At 42.2% G+C, this 24328-nt stretch overlaps 1 protein-coding gene across 1 annotated transcript; it reads right to left on the minus strand.

Moving 5' to 3' along the window:
* Positions 1-16123: 16123 nt before the first annotated feature.
* Positions 16124-20507, minus strand: LOC121622383 (trace amine-associated receptor 1-like). The gene is made up of 3 exons (XM_041959343.1): positions 20409-20507; positions 19092-19195; positions 16124-17027 (listed from the first exon to the last, which is right to left on the minus strand). The coding sequence occupies exons 1-3, from the start codon at positions 20505-20507 to the stop codon at positions 16124-16126; spliced, it is 1107 nt and encodes a 368-aa protein (XP_041815277.1).
* Between the last annotated feature and the right edge of the window lie 3821 nt (positions 20508-24328).

The following is a 24328-nucleotide window of genomic DNA, read 5'->3' on the forward strand; positions in this document are numbered from 1 at the left end:
CGGCCGGATAACTATCGTGCACCCCTATATATGATGGCATCCAGGAAGACGGATCACGCCCCCCTCCTTATGGACGGAGAAGTGGTGGAGTGTGTGGACAACATCATGTTCCTGGGCCTCCACATCACATCTGATCTTTCCTGGTCCATGAACACCTCCTGCCTGGTGAAGAAGGCACAACAAAGGCTCTTCTTCCTCAGGAAACTGAAATGGGCTGGACTCTCCTCTCGGTTGCTCGTCAATTTCTACAGGGCCACAATTGAAAGCATCCTCTGCCTTAGTGTGACAGTGTGGTGTGGCAGCTGCGCGGCACAGGAGAGGAAACAACTGGCACGGGTGGTTAAAACTGCACAGGGCATCGTGGGCTGCCCCCTTCCTGACCTAGACTCTATATATGAAGGCCGGGTCAGGAAGAGGGCGAGATCCATCGCCACGGACCCCAGCCATCCGGGCCACAGACTGTTTGTACCGCTACCATCAGGAAAGCGGTACAGGAACATCCGCACCACCACTAACAGTCTGAGGGACAGCTTCTTCCCCAAAAGCTGTCAGAGCGATCACCCCCAGCAGCCCCTCACTGCAGTGAGAGACTGTGAGAACTGTGAACCACTGCACACCGCACTTTACACCTACACCTCCACCTCCACCTGCACCTTCTGTGTACTTAACTTTTAAGTACACACATATACTTAACTACATTATATATATACTATATATATATATATTTTTAGTATAATGTATAGTATATTTCATTTCATTGGTATATATTATTGTTTACTGTTTATATACATTTTAGTATATTTCAGCTGCTGTCAGTACATTTCACTGTGTATATTTTATTCTGCTTGTATATTTTATTCTGTTGGCACATTTCACTTCCATATTTTATTGTTTATTGTTTAGTATATTTTATTGCCTTAGTATATTTTCATTCTGGTATATTTTTAATTGCTTTTACGAAATATTTTTATTGCATGTTGGTTTATTTTATTGTAGTTATCTTAATTTTATTCTTTCTAATCTTTCTTATCTTTCTTATTATCTGTTTCTAACATAGGGGTTGCAATGAAAATTTCACTGACATGTCATGCTCAATGACAATAAAGACTCTTCAATCTTGAATCTTGAATCATCCACTCTGACATCCAGTTGGTAGGAGAACTTGAGGGCTGACCAGTGACAAGAGGAAATCCTGGACCAGTCTTTCAAAAGCCTTCATGATGTGTGACGTCAGTGCTACTGGCCTATAGTTACTGGCAGCACTGTGGAGGGTCTTCTTTGGTAAAGGAACCAGACGGGATGTCTTTCACAACAGTGAGACCTTCTCCAGGCGTTGGCATGCAAGAAAAACTTTACTCTCATTATGCATTAAGTTTCTCTGTTTGGTGTTCCAAAAGAGAGAAACACACAGTCTAGACTACTTGCACTAAGTTTTTATTGTATTCAGTACTTTCTTTTTATGCTATCTTTTAATTCTCCTTTAACTATTCACTTTGACTTTCTTTTAATTGGATTTTATATAAGGATGTTGTTTTGCTTTAATTTATGTAAAGCAGTGGTCCCCAACCCCCGGGTCGTGGACCGGTACCAGTCCGTGGATCAATTGATACCGGGCCGCACAAGAAGTAATTGATTATTACCGTTTTATTTATTATCTGAGTCCGAACGATCTTTTATTTTGAAAAAATCTTTTATTTTGAAAAATGACCGGATTCTCACGGTTACATCTCGGTCACTTGAGCGCTCAAATTCAACCCACAAGCAAGCAAAATGAGTAAAAACCAGACGTCTTTGGAAAGTTTCTTTGCGAAGGGGAAAAGGCCCAGTGAAGAGACAGAAGAGCCGACAACTTACAAGAAAAAAGAAAGCTGTTAACAGACAATACCAGGAGTCCCACTCGAAATATGGATTTGTTGCGACAGATGAGTCCCATGCACCGAGCCCGCTCTTATATTTACAGTATAAACAATCTACGTACACCCCCCTCCCCTCCCAGGCCGCGGTAAAATTGTCAAGAGTTGACCGGTCCACGGTGATAAAAAGGTTGGAGACAACTGATGTAAAACACACTGAATTGCCCCTGTGCATGAAATGTGCTATAGAAATAAAGTTGCTATTGCTATTGCTATCATTGCTGCCTTGTACTAGCAACTCTGTGGAGAGGAGGGCTTAGAGAGAAGTTCTCTGATATTTAAACACACACTTTCTTTCAGCAGGGAGACCTAGCTGCCTCTCGTCTGTTGACAAAAGCTGCCACCATCTGTCCGGTTGCCTGTCTTCTTCTTTAAAGTAATTATGACAAAAGTATTTTTTAGTCTGAGAGTAAAAGAATTTAACAATTTCCCAGGCAGCTAAACTTCAATGAAAAGTCTAATTATTTGGCCAGTGAGTGTTTAAACCTTTCTATAACTCAGGACAATTCTGTATATTTCAACATGGTTTAATCAATTCTACAACTTAAAATGCAGATCCTCAATTAACAGGAGGCTAATTATCCGTAGTTTGCAGGCACTTAAATCCAGCTCCACATCCCTTTTTCTGTCTCCTTATCACAGCGCTAACAGCTGATCCCGAGTATAAACAATGAAGCTATGGCTGAACGGATCTCCCGATGTTGTTTTTAGAAGTCCAGAAAAGAGTAAAAAGCAAATCACTAGTCTCACCAGTTGTACATCAGTGGACATACAGTGGACTCTCCCTCCATGAGAGTCCACTTTCCATGTGAGTTGCATTAAGCCTATCAAGGCGAGTTCTTTGGTCCCAGCTTCCAGACCCCCACCTACCCCCTGGTCCATTGATGGAGGACCAATATATACAGTAAAGAAACTCATGGCAGGGATTCCAGTACTTGGTAGACTGGGATGGTTGCGGCCTGGAGGAGAGATCTTGGGTTCCGGCTAGCAATATCATGGACCCTGGATGCATTACGGACCTGTCTGTGTTGTGCGGGGCCGTCGGGTGCCTTTGAGGGGGGGCACTGTCATGATCTGTCAAGTTTGTGCTCAGTGATTTATTTTGGTAGGTTTCTGTTCATTCCTCAAGTTCCTGTCAAGTTTCCCCCCCTTACTAATCAGCCTGATGTGTTTCACCTGTGCCCTATTGTCCACCTGCTCCTCCCTATATGTACCCTTTGTCTTTTCCCTTTCTGATGCAATCTGTCCACAAGCAGCTTGACATTTTGATGGTCAATGTAAGCACATGTGTTTTTGTCACAGCTCTGCTGGTGCTACATAAAAAGGGCAGTATCTCACAAACGCAGCTCCTTCACAGCAGTACCCTCCCTTGCACACTTGATTTTGCTTTTCAATTCCTGAATCTGACCTATGGTAAATCAGTAGAGTGGGTTTGGTTGTTGGACAAAACAGTTTGGGGTCAAGTCGTATTCTACCATAATTTGTTTTGATGAGCTCAGTCTTGTATCGTTTTTGTCATGACCCGTGCCTTGCACGCCGGTTTTGTTTAGTTTTCCTCTTCTTGATTCTTGCCATTGTCTCATTTACTTAGTGTTGTCTCAGTCATGCCATGTTTTATGTAAGAGAGTTTTTGTATTGTCTTAGTCTCTACCCTTGCCCCATCGTGTTTGTGTTTTGTTAAGTTTCCCATTGTGTGTTGTCTTTGGTTTTTGTTACATCCTGTTTTATTTTGAAGGTTCTTGTTATGTGTCTTTGGTTTACTTTACTTCCTGTGTTTTCCCTCCTGTGTGATTGTCTGATGTGTTTCACCTGTGTGTCATTAGTGTTCCTCCCTTGTGTATTTAAGTCCGTGTCTTCCCCCTTGTCCTTGTCGGGTCGTTGTCTGTGTAACCTTGCTGTCTACGCTCCTCACCATAGTCATAGTCATAGTCTGTGGCATTGTCATAGTTCTAGCCATAGTCCCTTAGTGAGTGTTTGTCGTGTGATTTCTTTGTCATGTCCGTGTCGCGTTCCATGTAAAGTTTGCTTCTAGTTTTGTCATTGTCTCTTGTCATTCTAACAGTCTATGTAAGTGTGTTTTCTTTGTTCATGTCCACGCCGTGATTTATGTGATTATATCCTTGGTTTGTCTTTGTCTTTTATTTGCCACGGTTCTAGTTAACTTATCGTCTTGTTCTTGTCCTTAGTTCATGTTCATGCCGTGTTATATGTAGTATTCCCCGTCCTTAGTATTGTCTGCTATTCCCTAGCTGTTTTTTGAGTTTCTCATGCCATAGTTCTGTCGTGCGTGTTATTTGTTTGTACGTTCATAACTTACTTTCTGTTTTCTTTTTGTAGTTCATAGCTTTGCCGAATTTTCCTCTTTTAAGAGTGATTTTCTGTTTGATTACATTTGTTATTTGGATTCTGGTTCCTCCGTTTTTAGGAGTGTATTTTGAGTTGCTAGTTTTTCTTATCTAGTTCTTTCAGTTGGTCAGTTCTGTTTCATAGCCCTTTGTGTTTTCCTCCTTCGGGAGCGTTTTTGGTTGTCTAGTTTTGTAGCCGTAGTGTTTTAGTTTTGCCATGTTTCATGTATGTGTGTTTCTTGCATTGTCTTAGTCGTGCCATGTTTTATGTTAACACCAGTTGCTAGTCTCGTCTGTGTCTTAAGTTGTCTCGTTCTAAGTTAGTTCTTGTGCTGTCTCATCCATGCCCCGTTGTGTTTTGTGTAAGTGTGTTCCTATTGGGTCCTACTGGGTTCTATCCCTCAGTTCTCCGTAAATCCCCCCTTCCTGACAGTTTTTTCCCTGAAAGTGTCAGTCTCAAATATTTCAGTCCTGCTTGATTTGGTAACACTTGCACTTACTGGTGGCAACAGCAAATGTGGTTAAATAATTCAGGTCACATAATTCAGCTAACAACCAATTGTTGAGCTGAGAAAGAAGTCAGACAATAACTGGCCACCGTGAGTTGATTCGATGTGCCACACGGCATGAGAATTCTTTTCATTCTGTCCAATAAATTATGACATTTTAAATAAAATCATGATGGGTTTTGGGTTGTTCAGATGTGACAGAAGTGGGGTCCAGCTTCCCTCATAAACACAATGATTACAAATTAAACTGTGAAATAACTTTTAGAGCTGTTTTTGATATTGTTTTCATCTAAACAGTGCTCTTCAGTAGTGTTGCCACCGTGGTGGGAAGAAAGAAAGGTCTGGGCTTGCCATGACACACAGTGTGCATCTCTATCCATAATGGCTGTGTCATGTTTGAAGAGGGCCATTGAAGAACATTTACTGTACATGAACAAGACCACTGTTTAAATGTCAAAAAAGAACTTGGCCTCCTAAAACTTTTTGACACATCAGTGCAGAAATGATAACACCGAATGTGATGGCCTAACGTTTAGGTTTTGTGTGCAGCACTGAAGTAGTGTTTGTGGTTATAAATCATTTTCTTCTTTTTTCTCAGGTCTTTTTCAATACTTGTTCCAATTACAGTACCATATAATGAAGGCATTCAAGACATAAGTAACTATGAATGACACAGAATTGTTCAGAATGGAGGCAACAATTACACACATTTATAATCCAGCTCTCAGCAGGAGCAGACAGTTTGAGGCCAGTATCAGGATCATTCCTGCTGGGGGAAATGTCCTCATCCTGCAACTGTTCAACAATGTTTTTGAAAGCTCACCCACTAATGTCATTCAGTTCATTTAATTTTAATATAAATATGTTGAGCAGAATTTGAAGTGTTGTTGCAAAGGGTCTGGATATTTATGTCAGTGTGATAGTTCAGTTTTTCCTTTTGAATAAATTTGCAAAAAAATCTAAAATTCTATTTTCACTTTGTCATTACGGCACACTGAGTGGAGATTAATGTGGGAAAAAATGATAAAAGATTGTAGCATTTGGCTGCAACAATAACAAAAGTGAATACTTTCTGAATGCATTGTATGTTTTAAGATGATTTTAAAAGTGTACTAGATAAAACATTTCCAATCAACTCAGAGGTACAGTAATCAGTATTATGTTGAATACTTTACTCAATGTGGGCATCATAAAGCACCAGGAAAAGTTGAAACAAGCACAATTAAAATATACATGTGCATTTGTACAAAGTGTGTTTCAGCCATTTACATGATCACATGAACAGTTTATTATATTGAACCTCAGTGTGTGTTTCATTTGTAGCTTTTATGGAATCATAAAAGTTATAAAATCATTCAAGACATGGCACAAAGGTACACGTTGCAGAGTCTTATGACATGCTTGATCTTTATTGTTGTATTATATTGCTATTCTTCATTTTGATTGTTCCAAAATTTGGCAGTACTGAGTCGTCTGCTGCTCCAGGGCAGCTTTTTCTGCAGTCCAAAGAATAGATCAAAGCAGTTTTGAGTTGGAAAAATCACCTTGAAATATTTATCTTGATATGATCATTTTGAAAGCTGATCTGAACCAGCTGTAAAAGAAAGCATAAATAAATGGGTTGAGCATTGAGTTTGAGAGTGCAAGCCAGTTAAGACTTTCAATCACAGCAAATGACACTGACACATGATTCAAAAGCTGAAAGGAAAAACAGAGAAAGAAAGGAGTCCAGCACATCAGAAACACTCCCATAACAGTTGCCAGAGTTTTAGTGGCTTTTCTCTCCATCTTACTGGCAGTGGCTGCAGACTTTGTTCCCTGGATGCTGCGTACCTGTCTCTGTGCAACAAGGAAAATCTTCAGGTAGATACACAGCATTAAAATCACTGGGAGGTAAAATGAGAAAATAGGTCCTAAAATGTTTTCAAGCATAACTGTGGCGGTTGGTATTTCCGGTGCTTTGATTTTGAAGGTCCTCTTCCTGTTTTGCTGTGTTGGTGCGCTTACTTTACTTTTATTTCCTGAGGCTCCCTTCCCCCCTGCTGTGTCGAGGAGTGATTGGGCGCACCTGGATTCACTTCCCGAATCAAGAGGCCTATTTATACTCTGCGGAGACGCTCCTCGATGCCAGAGTATACTCCTCAGTACCGTGGTACCAGTGGCTTCACGTCTCTCTAGTGGTAAAACTATTAACTATTTCGCTTGTAAACTTTCCGTGTTGAGTAATTTTGTGTCTCTTTTGTTTTTCTTCCAGTGCCTCCCGCGCCCACACAGCCCAGCACTCTCTGAAGCCTTTTTGAGTTTGTTTGGATCACGTACTTCATTTGTCTGACTTTTTGCTTCCTCTGTTGTTTGAATAAACCTTGTTTAAACCTTCTCCGTTTCCGCTCCTGGGTCCCTCTCAGATCAATACGTCACAATAACATCAATAACACACTTTTCATGACATTTAGCTTGGTCTAATCCTGCCATTACAAGGCAAATTGCAACTAAAAGAGAAACACTCCAGAGGTCCGTTTCACAAAGCAGGTTTACTGAAAACTCCGAGTATGTTAACCCTGAAATGAGGGAAACTCTGAGTTTTCCGTTTCACATAGGAAGGTAAGTCAAACCAGAGAAAGAGGGGTAACTCAAGCCTGTTTCACAGACAGAGGTAAGTTAAACTCTGAGTCAGTTACCGCAGTAACAGAGTCTATGAACCTAACCTGGTCGGGACCAGGTTTTACTCAAGGAACCTCGAGTTTCTCTGTGTCTCCGCCCTCTTTCAACCGCACACCGCATTCACTTCCTCATTCATTCATTCAGTCGGCAGACGAGTTTTGGCATAGTTCTGCCGTCTGTTATTAAAAAAAATCATTAAAAATATCAGCCAGTGGGAAGTCCATTAGGCACAGTAGGTGGTGACTTTTTTCGTTAACATGGCATGTTAACATCTTTTGATCATGATCCCGTGGATGAAGGTGCAGCGATACTGCGCAGAAAATTAAATATTCGTCGGGAGATAGTTATCAGACCACGATGTTCTTGCTTTTCCAGACAGTTATCGGTGTTAGGCCACCACCCGTTCTTCGTGCATCTGCCTTCTTTCTGTTGGCTAAGTAAAAGTCTGTGTTAGTTTAAATATAGGCTTAATTATTTAACATAACATGATATAGATAAGAACACTTTTTTCATTTTTAAATTTTATTTCATTCGTTCACAAAAAACAAAACATTATATGAACACAATATACCCAATTTTACAATGAAAGGGAGCCACTTAATATTTACAATGTAAAACATGATCAAAATGAGGTAGCTACCTCCATGAGATCATCCAGAGGTCTTACCTGTTTGAACCATGTTTTTATATTTCATTTTAAGATGCTGCCAAGTGCGCTTCTCCCCCGCGGGATTGCACCTAAATGAAATAAATTAATAGGCAACCATTCAAGCAGTTTTGCCCTGTAATATTATTGTGATTTCAAAGGACTACATTTATACTCACGCATTGACCCGAGCAGCAATGTTCTCCCACGCCGTCTCCCTCTCCTTCGCAGCTGCAGCGGTGTTGGACTTCCGTCTAAAAACGTGTTCATATTCGCTGTATGAGCGCATTAAAATGTCTGATTTCCAGTGGCGTGAAGTAGGCAGCCTTCCGCTTCCCCGTTGCCATGGTGAATCCTTAAATCGGGGTTCCATTGATGCTGTCTTTTTAAAGTTGCAGTGCACGCGCTTAACTCGACGTGAACCTACTCTGAGTTAATCAAACTAACTCAAATCTGCTGTTGTGGAATCGAAAACTCAGAGTTTCCTATCTCAGAGTAGATCAACTCAGAGTTCAGGGTTACACTCAGAGTTTGTTGAACCTGCTTTGTGAAACGGACCCCTGCTCACCAGGATCATGACAATAACAACTTGAACATTCACCTTCGTTCTATATGTCAGAGGGTGACACACTGCATAATATCTGTCAATAGAAATGCAACACAAATTCAAAATGGAAGCTGTGCTCAGTGCTACATCAAAACTCATACTTTGCAAAATACATTTTCAGAGAACAGACATATACTTAGAGAGAATTCCATGTTGAAAGGAAAAACTACAAGCCCAACAAGCAGGTCAGCTACTGCCAAGGAAAGGATGAGAGAGTTTGTAGGAGTGTGGAGCTGTTTGAAGTAAATGATGGAGATTATTACAAGAAGGTTTCCACATATTGTGACAGCAGACAGTGAGCCGAGGAAAACATACAATAAAACACAAACTGTGGAAGGTGTGCTTGTCTTCAAATAAGAAACATTATGTATTTCATAACAGGGATGTAAGCCAACATAAGTGGACTCAGCAGTGACTTCTGGTGTCATGTTTCTGGGTTCCTGCAAATCAGTTTTCATAAAACAATATTTAAAACAGAAAATTTATACGGATATTTATTAATATATTTTGCTCTGTATTAGTGAAACATGACAATGACATCACCTCTGAAACGCTGAAAGTAGTTGATGCATCAGTCTCGATGGGTGTTCTTATGACTGAGCCACTGGGCATAATCCTGCTTTTATCAACCCCTGTCTCATTTCCATAATAAGCAACTTCTAGAATTTTCCAATCAAAAGTGGGACTTTTTATCTTGTTTACATTAGATGCCGCAGCAACATACTGTACTGTAGATGAGATTAACTTTTTAAATCCTTTTGTGAGTCTTTTCATTTTATCAGAACTGCTCATGTCTGATTTATAACATCAAGACCAACATCTTTTTAAAAAATATTAATCTTTTAATTTAAGATGTGAGAATGGGCCCGCTCTGACAGGTTCATGTGAGGTAATTTTATACCCCTGGGCAGCACAGAGCGTAACAGGAAGAGACTGAACAAGCTGGTCAGGAGGGCCAGCTCTGTCCTGGGCTGCCCACTGGACTCTGTGGAGGAGGTGGGTGAGAGGAGGCTGTCGGCCAAGCTCACAGCCATCATGGACAACAGCTCTTCAAGATCGTTCCTGCTGAGGAAGGGCTTAACTTTAGTGAAAAGATGTAGTTGGAAGAAACTCAGCTTCACTGCAAAGTCAATCTGCTGGTCAAAACATAGACCAGGGTCCAAAATAACTCCCAAGTTCCTTACAGCAGGTTCAAGAAGAGAGGCAAAGGAAGAAGAATCGCAGTTACTAAACATTTTCACATACATCAGAGGTACCAAAGACAATACATTCCATTTTAGACTGGTTCAAGTGAAGAAAATTTTGAGTCAACCATTGGTGGAGCATTGAACCTGAATGTCATCAGCATAACAGTAAAAGTGAGGATTATGAGTGGAAATGATCTTTCCAAGAGGCAGTAGATAAAGGGTAAAAAGAAGAGGGCCGTTTCTGAGGTATGATGAGAGCCATTCCAATACTGGACCCTGAATGCCTACATGGTTGGACAGACGGGAGATGAGATTGGAGTGATCAACTGTATCAAATGCTGCTGTAAGGTCTAGGAGGACTAGTATCATGTTTTTTGTTTGTTTTTTTTGTCAGCTGAAAGGAGGATATTGTTATGGATTTTAAGAAGAGCTGACTCAGCACTATGGCGGGATCTAAAACCAGATTGAAATTTTTTCGAAAATGGCATTGTCTTCCAGAAAAGATTGTAACTGAATAAAAACGACCTTCTCTAAGACCTTGGATAAAAAAGACAGGTGAGAAACAGGCCTAAAGTTGGATAAAACTGAGGGATCCACGTGAGGTTTCTTAAGAAGTGGTTTGACCACGGCATGTTTAAAAACATCTGGGACAGTACCTGGGCTAAGGCACATATTGATAAAAACAAGAAGGTAAGATCCGACAGTATGAAAAACCTCTCTCAGCACCTTAGCGGGGACAATGAGGAGTGGGAGGGAAACAGGGTTAAAATGATTAACTAGAAAATTCCCCCTGGGAAATTTTGAAAGGGACACGGGGTGTGTTCGAGCCGACAAAATTATCTACGTTTTAAAGTTTGAATGAAGTCTCTAGGACAAAGTATGGCCGAGCAGCGGACAATTGAAAAAGGCTGAAATTTGAGGAAATTTCCCCATTCATTTCTTATGGGAAATTTATCGCAGTTGTTCGCGTCTTACGTCGGCCTTCGATGGTCATAGCTCGAAAACCGTAAGAGATATCAAAATGTGCCGAGGGTCATTTGGAGCCGACAAAATTATCTACGTTTTAAAGTTTGAATGAAGTCTCTAGGAGAAACTATGGCGAAGCAGCGGACAATTGAAAAAGGCTGCAATGTGAGAAAACGGCAGATATCAGAGGCAGTCAGTCCCTGATTAATGAATTGCTCCCAGCTGTGTTTCTGTGGCTTTCTCCTTGTCTGTCTCTGTTGATCACCTCAGCTGTCTGTGTCTGCTTCTCTCCTCTGCTTCATGTCTCTGTTAACATGAATTAATGAACTGAATCAATAAACATGAATGGAGCTAATGCGAACGGAGCTAACAGAGCTAACACTAACGGAGCGAACAGCTAACGGTGCGAATAGAGCTAACGGCGCTAACGCTAACAGAGCTAACTGTGCTAACAGAGCTAATAGAGCTAACGGCGTTAACAAGGGGGCGGGGGGATGGGGTTTTCATTATGCATTTGTCTGTGTGTGTGTGTGTGTTTATGTATCTGTCATTGTGTGTGACTGCGTATGTGTGTGTCTTCATCTGTTTGTGTGTGTGTGTCTGCTTGAACTACACAAGCAGCCCAACCAGCTCCTACATGGAGATGTGTCTGGTATATGTGTGTCTGAATGTGTGTGTGTGTGTGCGTGTGTGCGTGTGTAACTTCTGCCCCACCTGCTGATAATTACCTCTGCACCTCTCCCACTGTTTACCTGTTCCTGTTCAGTTTTGACGTGCTTGTTTTTAATCACTTTTTAGCTGTTGGTTAGCCCTTTTTGTGTGTGCATTTGTGTGACTACTGTCTGAAACTCTTTGGCAAAGTGCTTTCTGAAGCTGAGTTTAACTGTTTGTTGGACAGAGATTGTTTTCAAACAATGCCCTTGTTTTGACTGAGCTCGTTAAGATAATCATTCTCAGGCTTGTTGTCCTGCAGATGTGTGTGCGTGGGTTATTGACCGGTGTGTGTGTAACTGACAGTTGCACCTGTTAAACTCTTCCCTTGAAAAGCGGCTTTTTCGCTGTCGGTTTCTTCCGAACAACTTGCGATTGTGTCAAAACCGTAGCTGCTATCAAAAAACCGATTACACTGTGAGATGCGGACAAGTCTGGGCCAGATGTACGTGTGTTTTGTGTCCAGATATTCTTTAGAAAAATGACAAAATGGTCGACTTAAAAAGACTCTGCGACTCAGAGAACAGGAGTTTGTATTGTATGCAGTGAGATTTGGGTTCGGCGAACCTCCCGAACTAAATCCTCTGGTGAGAGAACCGTACCTCGTATCAGAGTGTACTATAGATCATCGGACTCCCGAGAACTTCCTGAGTCCGACCATCTCCTCGTTTTATTCCTGAGACAACAACTTTTTGTTTTATGGCGAGCTAAAGACAAGAGGCATTTCTGCTTTGCTCACAAAACAGCTCTGAATTTTAACATGGGACTTAATGGGAGAGCAGGAGGGAGCTGGCTGCACAAAAAGCCTCACTATTTAAATTCAGTAAGTCTCTCAGCTTTTTCGAGGACATCGCATGAAAGAGGACAAGTTTGTCTACAAACTGATCCCAAAATTATGCGTGTAGAGTGTAATTTGTGGCCGTAGCGACGAGAAAAAGAGAAGATTTTAGGATCGTTTTTAGACTCTGTGCCACTCTAGCACGCACTCTAGCGCGAACATTCCGCGCAATACACACCCATTATAATCTCAAAATTTCCCTCCAAACAATCACTGTCATTGAACAGTGACTGATCAAAAACTATAGGACCAATCAAAATGTGGATGAACACACCAATAGACCAGACTTGGGTCTACATTTTAAAGTTGAAATGAAGTCTCTCGGTGAATGTATGCCTGAGCTACAGATGTTTGAAAAACTCCAATTTCAATCTTGTTTTTTTCGCCCGTCCCATTCATTTCTTATGGGAAATTTATCGCAGTTTTTCGCGTCTTATGACGCGAAAAACTGCGATAAATTTGAGAAAAGTAATAGCACACCGATCGCGAACAATACGCACGTTTTGATATATAATTTGCGAGGGTTTTCTCAAAGCTGCGGGGCGAGTTAAGGGACGAAAACTTGGAGGAGGATGAAAAATAAGAAGAAGAAGAAGAAGAAACGCGCGGGATAGTAATCAGTGACTCGGGACGTTGCCCCGTGTCCCTAATAAGAAGAAGAAGAAGAAGAAGAAACGCGCGGGATAGTAATAAGTGACTCGGGGCACGCTCCGAGGCACTGGCTCCTGCAGCGTCCCTAAAAACAGCAGTCGGGTGCAAAGAGGCAGAATTCAGCCCATTATCTGCGACGTTGTTGTTAGCAGTAATTTTTTCCCGCACAGAAACAATTTTGCCAACAAAGAATTTTAAAAACTCTTCACATATTGCTGTTGAAGCATCTGTGGGGCTACTAGTGGATGGATGAATGACAGAGTTTATGGTACTGAATAATACCCTTGGAGGATTGCTGCTCGTAGAGATGAGTCTGGAATTCTAACTTGGAAGTAGCTAACTTGTCCCTCCAGATACCCAGCAAAATGGGAGATTTTTGTTTCTTCCATTTCCGTTCTGCCCGTCTGCAGTCTTGCCTAAGAGCACGAGTATGATTATTCTGCCACGGATCAGCCCTGGACTTTGAGGATTTTATCCTTACAGGAGCTACAGAGTCGAGAATTAAAGTACAGGTCGAGTGGAAGGAGAAGATGAAACCGTCAGGTGAGGCAGGATAAAACAGGTTGTCTAGGGTAGTGGGATTACTATTCTGAAATGCTGATGCAAAGTCACTAGCAGTGGAAGAGGTGATAATGTGGCGACGGCAAGGAGGTACGAGGGGCTTAATTGCCAGAGATGGCACTATTAGGTCGAAGAGTATGGGAAGATAATTGGAGAGGGGCGTGGCACTGATTTCTTTGACTGACACCGAGAGACCATAGGTAATTATCCGGCTACCAAGAATCTCATTACCCAATTGATTGGCTGAGCAGCAGACATGTATTTTAAATGTATATTATCGCCGCAGATAAGAATCTTGTCAAATTTTGGTAAAAACTCTGCTAAAAACTCAGAAAATTCAGAAATAAAATTCTGGTTTGCCTTAGGAGGACGGTAGATAATAGCACACAGGATGGAACAATTTCTATCTGACACAAAGACCTGCAGCTCAAAACTAGAGTAAGTATTTGTTGTGATTAATCTGCATTTTAATTTATTCTTGAACACAGAGGCTACACCACCACCTCAGCCTATGGCTCGGGGACAGCTGAAAAAAGAGCAGCTAGGAGGGAGGACCTAAGAAAAGGCGGTGACATCACCTGGTTTTTGCCAGTTTTCGGTTAACAGTAAAAAATCTATAGTGTGAGCAGAAAAAAGTTTTTCAAAATAAAAGTCTTATTGTTAAGAGATCTGGCATTGATCAGTGCCATCTTAATAGTCGAGGGAGGAGGAAGGGAGGAGGGAAGCAATGAACGCTAGAGACATGTATGTGCCCCTTGTTGGTGACTTTGAGCAGGGCGACGACTATACGAGATGAAGACAGGAATAACGAGTGGGGAATTGCACGGTGTAAAGGCTGCGTCGTCAGGTGATGATGAGCGGAGATGGCTAGAGATTGGGAAAGTTTGCAAACTTGTAGGATGGAGAGGGGGCACAGAGGGGGAGAAGGAGGGGTGGGCTTTTCCCCTGTCAGGGGCGGGGGGGTAATTCAGTTGTTATCAGTCATGCGTTCACTACTGCGTGTTGGAGGTTGCCAGACAGTACGCGGCGGCCCAGCCTGTTTGGATGAATACCATCACCCTGGTAAAAGGAGGGACAGTTCCAGAATAGATTAAAATTGTCAATGAAGTTAAAGTCCTGCTCTCTGCAGGCAACCTGGAGCCAGGAGTTAAGGGACAGGAGTCTGCTAAAACGTTCTGAGCCAAGATTGAGTGTGGGAAGAGGGCCACTGATGTAAACTGTTTTATCACAAGTTTTCAAAGACTCAAAAAATCTGTTGAATCCGGCTTTTAGCACCTAAGATTGCTGGTGGGCAGTATCGTTTGTCCCTACATTAATAATGATGCGGTTTACAGAGGGAGGAGTTGATTTGAGCGGGTGACTGTGTCATGTTTGTAGAAGGCCATTAAAGAACACTTACTGTACATGAATAAGACCTCTGTTTAAATGTCAAAAAAGAACTTGGCCTCCAAAAGCTTGTTGACACATCAGTGCAGAAATGATAACACTGAATGTGATGGCCTAACGTTTAGCTTTTGTGTCAGCACTAAAGTAGTGTTTGTGGTGATTCTGGTCATTTTCTTCTTCTTGTTTGTCTCAGACATTTTTTCAATCCTTGTTCCAATTACAGAACCATATAATGAAGGCATTCAAGACATAGTGCAGATCAACATCTCTAAATAGAACAATAATAACTATGAGTGACACAGAATTGCTCAGAATGGAGGCAACAATTATGTACATTTACAATCCAGCTCTCAGCAGGAGCAGACAGTTTGAGGTCAGTATTAGGATCATTCCTGCTGGGGGAAATGTCCTCATCCTGCAACTGTTCAACAATGTTTTTGAAAGCTCACCCACTAATGTCATTCAGTTCAGTTAATTTTAATATAAATATGTTGAGCAGAATTTGAAGTGTTGTTGCAAAGGGTCTGGATATTTATGTCAGTGTGATAGTTCAGTTTTTCCTTTTGAATAAATTTGCAAAAAAAATCTAAAATTCTATTTTCACTTTTTCATTGTGGCACACTGAGTGAAGATTAATGTGGGAAAAAAATAAAAAAGGATTGTAGCATTTGGCTGCAACAATAACAAAAGTGAAAAAAGTGAATACTTTCTGAATGCATTGTATGTTTTAAGATGTTTTTAAAAGTGTACCAGTTAAAACAATTGCAATCAACTCAGAGGTGCAGTAATCAGTATTATGTTGAATATTTTACTCAATGTGGGCGTCATAAAGCAACAGGAAAAGTTGAAACAAGCACAATTAAAATATACATGTGCATTTGTACAAAGTGTGTTTCAGCCATTTACATGATCACATGAACAGTTTATTATATTGAACCTCAGTGTGTGTTTCATTTGTAGCTTTTATGGAATCATAAAAGTTATAAAATCATTCAAGACATGGCACAAAGGTACACGTTGCAGAGTCTTATGACATGCTTGATCTTTATTGTTGTATTAGATTGCTATTCTTCGTTTTGATTGTTCCAAATGTTGTCAGTACTGAGTTGTCTGTTAGCTTTTTCTGCAGTCCAAAGAATAGATCAAAGCAGTTTTGAGTCAGAAAAATCACCTTGAAATATTTTTCTTGATATGATCAATCTGAAAGCTGATCTGAACCAGCTGTAAAAGAAAGCATAAATAAATGGGTTGAGCATTGAGTTTGAGAGTGCAAGCCAGTTAAGACTTTCAATCACAGCAAATGACACTGACACATGATTCAAAAGCTGAAAGGAAATACAGAGAAATAAAGGAGACCAGCACATCAGAAACACTCCCATTACAGTTGCCAGAGTTTTAGTGGCTTTTCTCTCCATCTTACTGGCAGTGGCTCCAGACTTTGTTCCCTGGATGCTGCGTACCTGTCTCTGTGCAACAAGGAAAATCTTCAGGTAGATACAGAGCATTAAAATCACTGGGAGGTGAAATGAGAAAATGGGTCCTAAAATGTTTTCAAGCATAACATCAATAACACACTCTTCTTGACATCTATCTTGTTGAAATCCTGCCATTACAAGGCAAATTGCTACTGAAAGAGAAACACTCCAGCTCACCACGATCATGACAACAACAACATGAACATTTATCTTCGTTCTATATGTCAGAGGGTGACACACTGCATAATATCTGTCAATAGAAATGCAACACAAATTCAAAATGGAGGCTGTGCTCAGTGCTACATCAAAGCTCTCTCGTACTTTGCAAAATAACTCTTCAGAGAGCACACATGAACTAACAGAGAATTCCATGTTGAAAGGAAAAACTACAAGCCCAACAAGCAGGTCAGCTACTGCCAAGGAAAGGATGAGAGAGTTTGTAGGAGTGTGGAGCTGTTTGAAGTAAATGATGGAGATTATTACAAGAAGGTTTCCACATATTGTGACAACAGACAATGAGCCGAGGAAAACATACAATAAAACACATACTGTGGAAGGTGTGCTTGTCCTCCTACATGAAATATTATGTATTTCATAACAGGGATGTGAGCCAACATAAGTGTGCTCGACAGTGACTTCTGGTGTCATGTTTCTGGAGTTCCTGCAAATCAGTTTTCATAAAACAATATTTAAAACAGAAAATATATATAGATATTTATTAATATATTTTGCCCTGTATTAGTGAAGCATGACAATGACATCACCTCTTAAACGCTGAAAGTAGTTGATGCATCAGTGTTGATGGATGTTCTCCATGACTGAACCACTGGGCATAATCCTGTTTTTATCAACTCCTGTCTCATTTCCATAATAAGCAACTTCTAGAATTGTCCAATCAGAAGTGGGACTTTTTATCTTGTTTACATTAGATGCCGCAGCAACATACTGTACTGTAGATGAGATTAACTTTTTAAATCCTTTTGTGAGTCTTTTCATTTTATCAGAACTGCTCATGTCTGATTTATAACATCAAGACCAACATCTTTTTAAAAAATATTAATCTTTTAATTTAAGATGTGAGAATGGGCCCGCTCTGACAGGTTCATGTGAGGTAATTTTATACCCCTGGGCAGCACAGAGCGTAACAGGAAGAGACTGAACAAGCTGGTCAGGAGAGCCAGCTCTGTCCTGGGCTGCCCACTGGACTCTGTGGAGGAGGTGGGTGAGAGGAGGCTGTCAGCCAAGCTCACAGCCATCATGGACAACAGCTCTTACCCACTGCACCGGACTGTAGAGGAGCTGAGCAGCTCCTTCAGTGGCTGACTGAGACTCCATCAGTGCAGGAAGGAGCGCTACCGCAGGTCATTCATTCCAACTGCTGTCAGACTGTACAACTCCAATGTGTAGTTATTATGTGCAATAACCACTGTTCCTCTCTGATTACAAACATTATAATCCACTTTTGCTGCGCAAAAGACACTTTCTATATTTTTTCTTAAACTGACTGTACATATGACCTTTTATTTTTTGAATTAAAAAAAAATACATATTTAAATTATTTTATGGTTTGCACAGTTGTAATTGATTGCTCCTTTTGTTCTTATTTTACACCTTTATTGTTCTTATTGTTCTCATTTGCACCTCCATTCGCTGTTTGGCCATGTAGGGTCAGATCAGGAAAAGGGACACCAGAGGTGGTAAAGTTTATAGAGGGGCTATTAGGACGTAAACCTCCTATAGAGGTAGATATAGATTGTCGCAAAGGAGAACATTCCTCAGTGGGACAATGCCCAGAACATGATCTGGTTTTTGAGTTAGGTAAGATATGGGTGGAGTAAGACAAAACGCCATGCTATGTATTGTGTTGTCTGTATGTTAAAGGCAGAGTCTTCTGATCTGACCCTGAAGCTCTCTCGAATGGCCGGCATCTGATCTGATACTGCTTGTTAATAAAGGTCTCTTCAACTCAGTTCTTTCTACATCATCATCACACCACTGTTCAGCAGGACCTGGCTGATAAACATCAGCCACTCAGTGTATTGCTCTCAAACCAGTGATAGAACCTCAGAGTACAATTATAGTTTAGAGGACGACAGAACATGTCAAACCTCATGTAACGGGTATTTGCACTTGTTAGCTGAATGTCAGTGCGTTGGTAATATTAACCAATGTTATGGGCTAGATCTGAACAGAAGTCTAGACACGGCTGTGGGAGCTGGTGGTCAGCAATCAATAAGGACACTAGAGACAGTAAGTTAGCAGGTACCTTGTATTGCAAGTGAATGATTACCCAAACTATTTACAACAACAAATGATAAGGGAAAAAAAATAGAAAACCCCAAAATATACAAACTGCAGTTATGACAACCGGTTGAATATCACTATAAAGTGCACTTTACATATAGCTCAGTTTGGTTCTGGATCTTACGCAATACATACAGTTTACAAAAAAATCATAATGAGAAAATAACACAATCCAAGCTGCTTACACACTGCCACAAGGGTCCACAAGGATGTGAGTGAGTGTTCAAAGGGATTTGTCAGTTAATATTGTCCATTCAGGGGAAAAGGGATGTGGGTGGATATGTGGCAGTCAAGTGAGTGTTACGGGGGCCAGGCTGTGATAGCCTCCTACCAGGCCAGCAGGGCTGTGATGCTGTAATGATGCAAAGGTTGTTTGGCTCCCAGCCGAATGTTCCTTAGCTCGCCATCTTTTAGCTCCAAAAGGAGACACCTGGCCTGCATCAAGATAACAGGTCCAGTCAAACCAATGTGTCAGACAATGGTTGTGTTAACTATCAGCTGATCCATTTATGTGTACACAATTAAATGGAAAATAATAAACTAAATATAGAAAATGTAGTACATTCAACCATCCCAAGTGCTAGCGAAGTTTCCCTGTCTTAGCTATAACCACAAGCACTTCAGGTTAGCATACAGCTTGCACACGCTAACACAATAGCAAATTACGACAATTAACTCACTGTGAACAGCTTGTGCTACAGCCATAATACAAGCAGTGGACATAGCCACCAACCCACAAGGTAATACTTGCATTACTTAACACAACATAATCAGAGTAAATCATGAACGGTAGATGCTAGCGGAGCTAGCATAACATCCCAAACACGTAAACACACTCACCAGTTCCGTTTGAAAACCTCGCACACGACGGCGACGGCACGGACTCCAAGCACCCCAGTAGTCGGATCTAAAAATTACGACATACTAAGTATGCTGAGTAAAACGAACGAGTGAATGTCTGTAAAAACGAGATGGTACGAACCTGCACACAGCTGCTGACCGGCTCTCCCCGCAACTCTGAGAGGAGATCCGCCGCAGCTGCTACAAATTTCGCTCGGTAGGACGTGATTGGTTGGATTTCAGTCACATGACCGGGTGACGTGTTCGGAGTGCATTAATGGTACGGCAGATTTATTTAACCTGGGTTACATGAAACATACATTTAATTGAAACAGATCATCATCAGCCCAACATCACATTTGAGTTTCCCATAATTAGAATAAGGACAGGTTTTTCTCAAGGAGGTGAATGACTAAAAATGGTGGACAGCTAGCTAGACAACTTCAGTAAAAACAGAGCAAATACAACTCTATTGTTCTCAACAGAATAATTTTCCATTTTATTTGTCTTTAGTGAGGATGGTGCCATCCTGTTGGTGAGAGAGTCTCTGATCCAGTGGCACAGTGTTGCAGGCAGACCCACTGCATGTAGCATTTAGCGCCAGCTTGTCTGGGATGACGGTGTTGAAAGCTGAGCTGACGTAGGTGTTGGGCTGCTGCAGGTGGGTCAGGGCTGTGTGTAGGGTGATGGAGACAGCATCCTCTGTGTACTGATTCCCTCTGTAGGCGAACTGAAGGCTGTCTAGGTCCGAGGGGATGAAGCCTCTGATGTACCTGAGAATAATCCGCTCAAAGCACTTAATGGTTACTGGGGTCAGTACAACAGGCTGGTAGTCATTCTGGCAGGTGATGGATGTCTTCTTAGGTACTGGAATGATGGTGGACGACTTGAGGCACTCAGGAACCATAGACAGCTGCAGGGACTGTCCCTGCTGCAGGGACTGCTGCAGTTTTATTGTGAAACCTAACTCTCCTCTCCTTTCAGACCATTGACTTCCTGGTGTCCTTCCCGCCAGTCTGATTGTCTGCCCTGCCGTGATTGTTTCCACCTGTTCCTTGTTACCTTGTGCATATATAATCTCTTTGTCCTGTGCCAGTTTGTATTGTGTACCTTGCCTTGTTACCTAGCCAGTTTTTGCCTTGCCCAGTGAACCTTGTAACTTCAGTTTTGCCTTGATGAAAACCTTGCGACTTTTGTTTGCCTTGTCTAATTACCAAGCACCTTTTGTTTTTGCCTTGTAAAAATCCGAGAGACTTTTTGCTATTAAAACGAGCCTTCGACTTTGACTTCCTCTTGTGTTTTGAGTTTCTGCATTTGAGTCCAAAACCCTCGAGCCTGAGAGCGTGTTAGGTTCAGCCTTCGCTTGGCTAGTGACATGAAACTAGCCCCGTCTAATTGTGTTCATGGATGTATAATTAGAACTTGATACAACTTTGGAGGTTAAGATCTGTTCATTCCTTTGAACTTTGCTCAGTGGCCCACCAAACAGCAGACAAACATAGAACACAGCAGAGCATTTAGCAGCTAAAGAGACAGATGTTCCCTTTGGGAGTTGTTGGAGACCAAAAACAGAGCAAAAAGGAGAGTGACTATTGGATTCTGTGACAGCTTGATGTGCAAGTTAGCAACACAATTGGCAAAACAACTTTACAAGATTACATTATGTTAAGGTTGTGTTTATAGCTTGTTGCACTGGTTGACCCCCCAAAATTGATATATGCTGTTTTAAGTGCATTGTGAATGTAAAATAACATAACAATATGTTTTCTACTGGTGGTCACAAGCTTGACTGGTGCCTGAAAGAATTAGATTGAAGATTGGTTCAAATAACACTTGTTTACAGTGTGTCAGGGGACTATATCAAGAAGAACTTCATGATTCAGGGGGACATTTATGCTATCAAGGCTGAGAAGGACCAAAGACAGCTTCTATTGTGTTGCAGAGATATCTACTAAAGTTAGCACGCTAAGCCAGGTAGCTCTGGCAGAACCTGTCCTGGAATACCACTTTGTACCTCAAGAGATGATAGTGTAGCCCCTCATAGTTTCAGCTGGGAGATGTGTGTGGGTTTTCATGTATAAGCTGTGTAAGCTTTTCAAGTCAAATAAAAAAATAAAATACTCACTCAGAAAATATGAAGGGAGCAAATGTTCTTACATCGACTTCTAAGTGCTTTGCAAAGGCAGCTAGACTTGCTTGTGAACGGAAGTTTTTGCCTGGAATTCCCTTTTAAGTTTGCCATGTTCAGACCTCACTGACATTAACCGGACGTTCTTTCACAGGACAAATGTGTGCATGTGCATGTGTGGGTTTGTGCATTTTTGATTTTTATCAAGGGTGCTGTGCTGAGTCATCATATAGGTGTAATGCAAAATACATAAGAAACAGACACAATCCTGAACTTTCCCCAGTCCATCGACCAAAATAGGTCCCAGCCTGAGCAAATACTTTATTTTCAGGGTGAATCTGACCTCCAGTCACTCAGAGGGGTGGATTGGGTGATCTTATCTAACAGTTTGGGGTAAAATTGTATTCTACCATAAAATTGTAAAATAAAGTCGCAAAATTAAAGATTTCAGTCCTGGTTAATTTGCCGACATCTGTAGATGCTGGTGGTAACAGAAAATGTGGTGGTAACAGAAAATACTTCAGGTCACGTAATTCTGGGAGTTGCAAACAAACTGCTGTCATATTCATGAAGAAGTGAGGCAATATTTGACCTTTTTCCATCATTCTGTGAGCAACCGTGATCAGATTTTATGATGCACGCAGCATGAGTCTGTGACCAGCAGGGAACAGTGAAAGGAGTTGGTTGCCTTACAGAGAAGTTGGAGGTTTGCAGCCTCACACCTGCAGGCCTTCAGTTAACAGCTTACTGTGGCTGCTTCTCCTGGTTCCCTTACTCCGTGCAATATTTCAAACTGATCCGCTGTCAGAAAATACTGAAAATAACTGTTGTCTTGCTTATACACTTATATTTGATGAATGAGTGCTAATCTCACTAACTGGATTTCTTGACGGATCTACACTCGCGTGCGAGTGCAGCCGAGAGCGGTAGGAATGTGAATGAGCGCTGGTGCAACCTGACGAACGTGTACGTGAAGGAACAACTGTGCATGCGGGACCTGGAGCTTCTTGTTGTGGCCATGCGGTCTTACTATCTACCAAGGGAGTTTTCGCAAGTGATTGTGTTTTGCGTGTACATTCCTCCTTCGGCGGAGGCTTCAGCGCTGTCAGCCAGATCCAGACGCGCCACCCCCGAGCACTGCTGCTGATCAGTGGGGACTTCAATTGCGCTTCACTCTCTGCCTCTCTCCCAAAATTCACACAGTATGTTAAGTGTCATACGAGGGATAATAAGACACTAGACCTGCTGTAAGTGAAGGACGCTTACAGGTGAGGAGAGACCTGAGGCGACTGAAGCAGAGGAAATCTGCAGGACAAGATGGCATCAGCCCCAGGCTACTGAGGACCTGTTCGGACCAGCTCTGTGAGGTCCTCTGCCACCTCTACAACCCGAGCCCCAGCCTGGAGAAGGTCCCTGTCCAGTTTGATCCTGGTTCCTGAAACAACGCACGCCAAGGAAACAGCCCACTACAGACCTGTCACCCTGACCGCCCACCTCATGAAGACCATGGAGAGGCTCCTCCTCGGCCACCTCCACTCCGTGGTGAACTCCACCCTGGAGACCGCCGGCAGCACACAGAGGGTCATGTTCTTTGACTCCTCCAGCACTTTCAACACCATCAGACCGGCGCTGCTGGGGGGAAGCTGGAGGATGCGGGAGTGGATGGACATCTTGCTGCCTGGACCATCGACTACCTAACTGACCATCCACAGTACGTGCAAATGGGTGGCTGTGAGTCAGAGGTGGTAGTCTGCAGCACGGGAGCACCCCAGGGCACCGTCCTCTCACCTTTCCTCTTCACCATCTACACCTCCGACTTCACCTACAGCTGGAGTACCAGTCGGTCATCATGGACTTTGTGGACTGGTGTGAGCGCAACCACCTGTGCTCGAATACCAGTAAGATGAAGGAGATGGTGGTTGACTTCAGGAGGAGGACACTACGACACTCAGCGGTGAACATACGGGGGGAGGCATTGAGACAGTGGACAGTTTCAAGTACCTAGGTGTTCATCTCTGGACTGGACTTGTCCCACAATACTGACGCCCTGTACAAGAGGGGCTAGAGTTGCCTCCACCTCCTGAGGAGACTGAGGTCCTTCAGAGAGTGCAGACCCCTGCTCAGGACTTTTTTTTGACTCTGTGGTAACCTCTGCTATCCTCTATGCTGTAGTCTGCTGGGCCCCGTTCAGCACAGAGCGGGACAGGAAGAGATTAAACAAGCTGGTCCGGAGGGCCAGCTCTGTCCTGGGCTGCTCACTGGACTCTGTGGAGGAGGTGGGTGAGAGGAGGCTGTTGGCCAAACTCACAGCCATCATGGACGGTCCTTCACCGCTGTCAGACTGTACAACTCTACTGTATAGTTATAATGTGCAATAGCCAAAACAAAGATAACAATAACAAAGACAAAACTCACGTGGCAAGAAGGGTCACAACAAGGCAAAAACAGGCAAAGCAAGGCTTGAGCACAAGCAACAGGAGCAGAGTACACTTCAGAGTGGCAACCAACAATCTTGCGATGACCATAGTCCTTGGCTTAGTTTTAAAGCCGTGGCTGATGAGCAGAGTGGAAGCAGCTGTAGCCGGGCTGTGGTAGGTGAT

Source organism: Chelmon rostratus, chromosome 18, assembly GCF_017976325.1.
Source record: "Chelmon rostratus isolate fCheRos1 chromosome 18, fCheRos1.pri, whole genome shotgun sequence".
Lineage (NCBI taxonomy): Eukaryota > Metazoa > Chordata > Actinopteri > Chaetodontiformes > Chaetodontidae > Chelmon > Chelmon rostratus.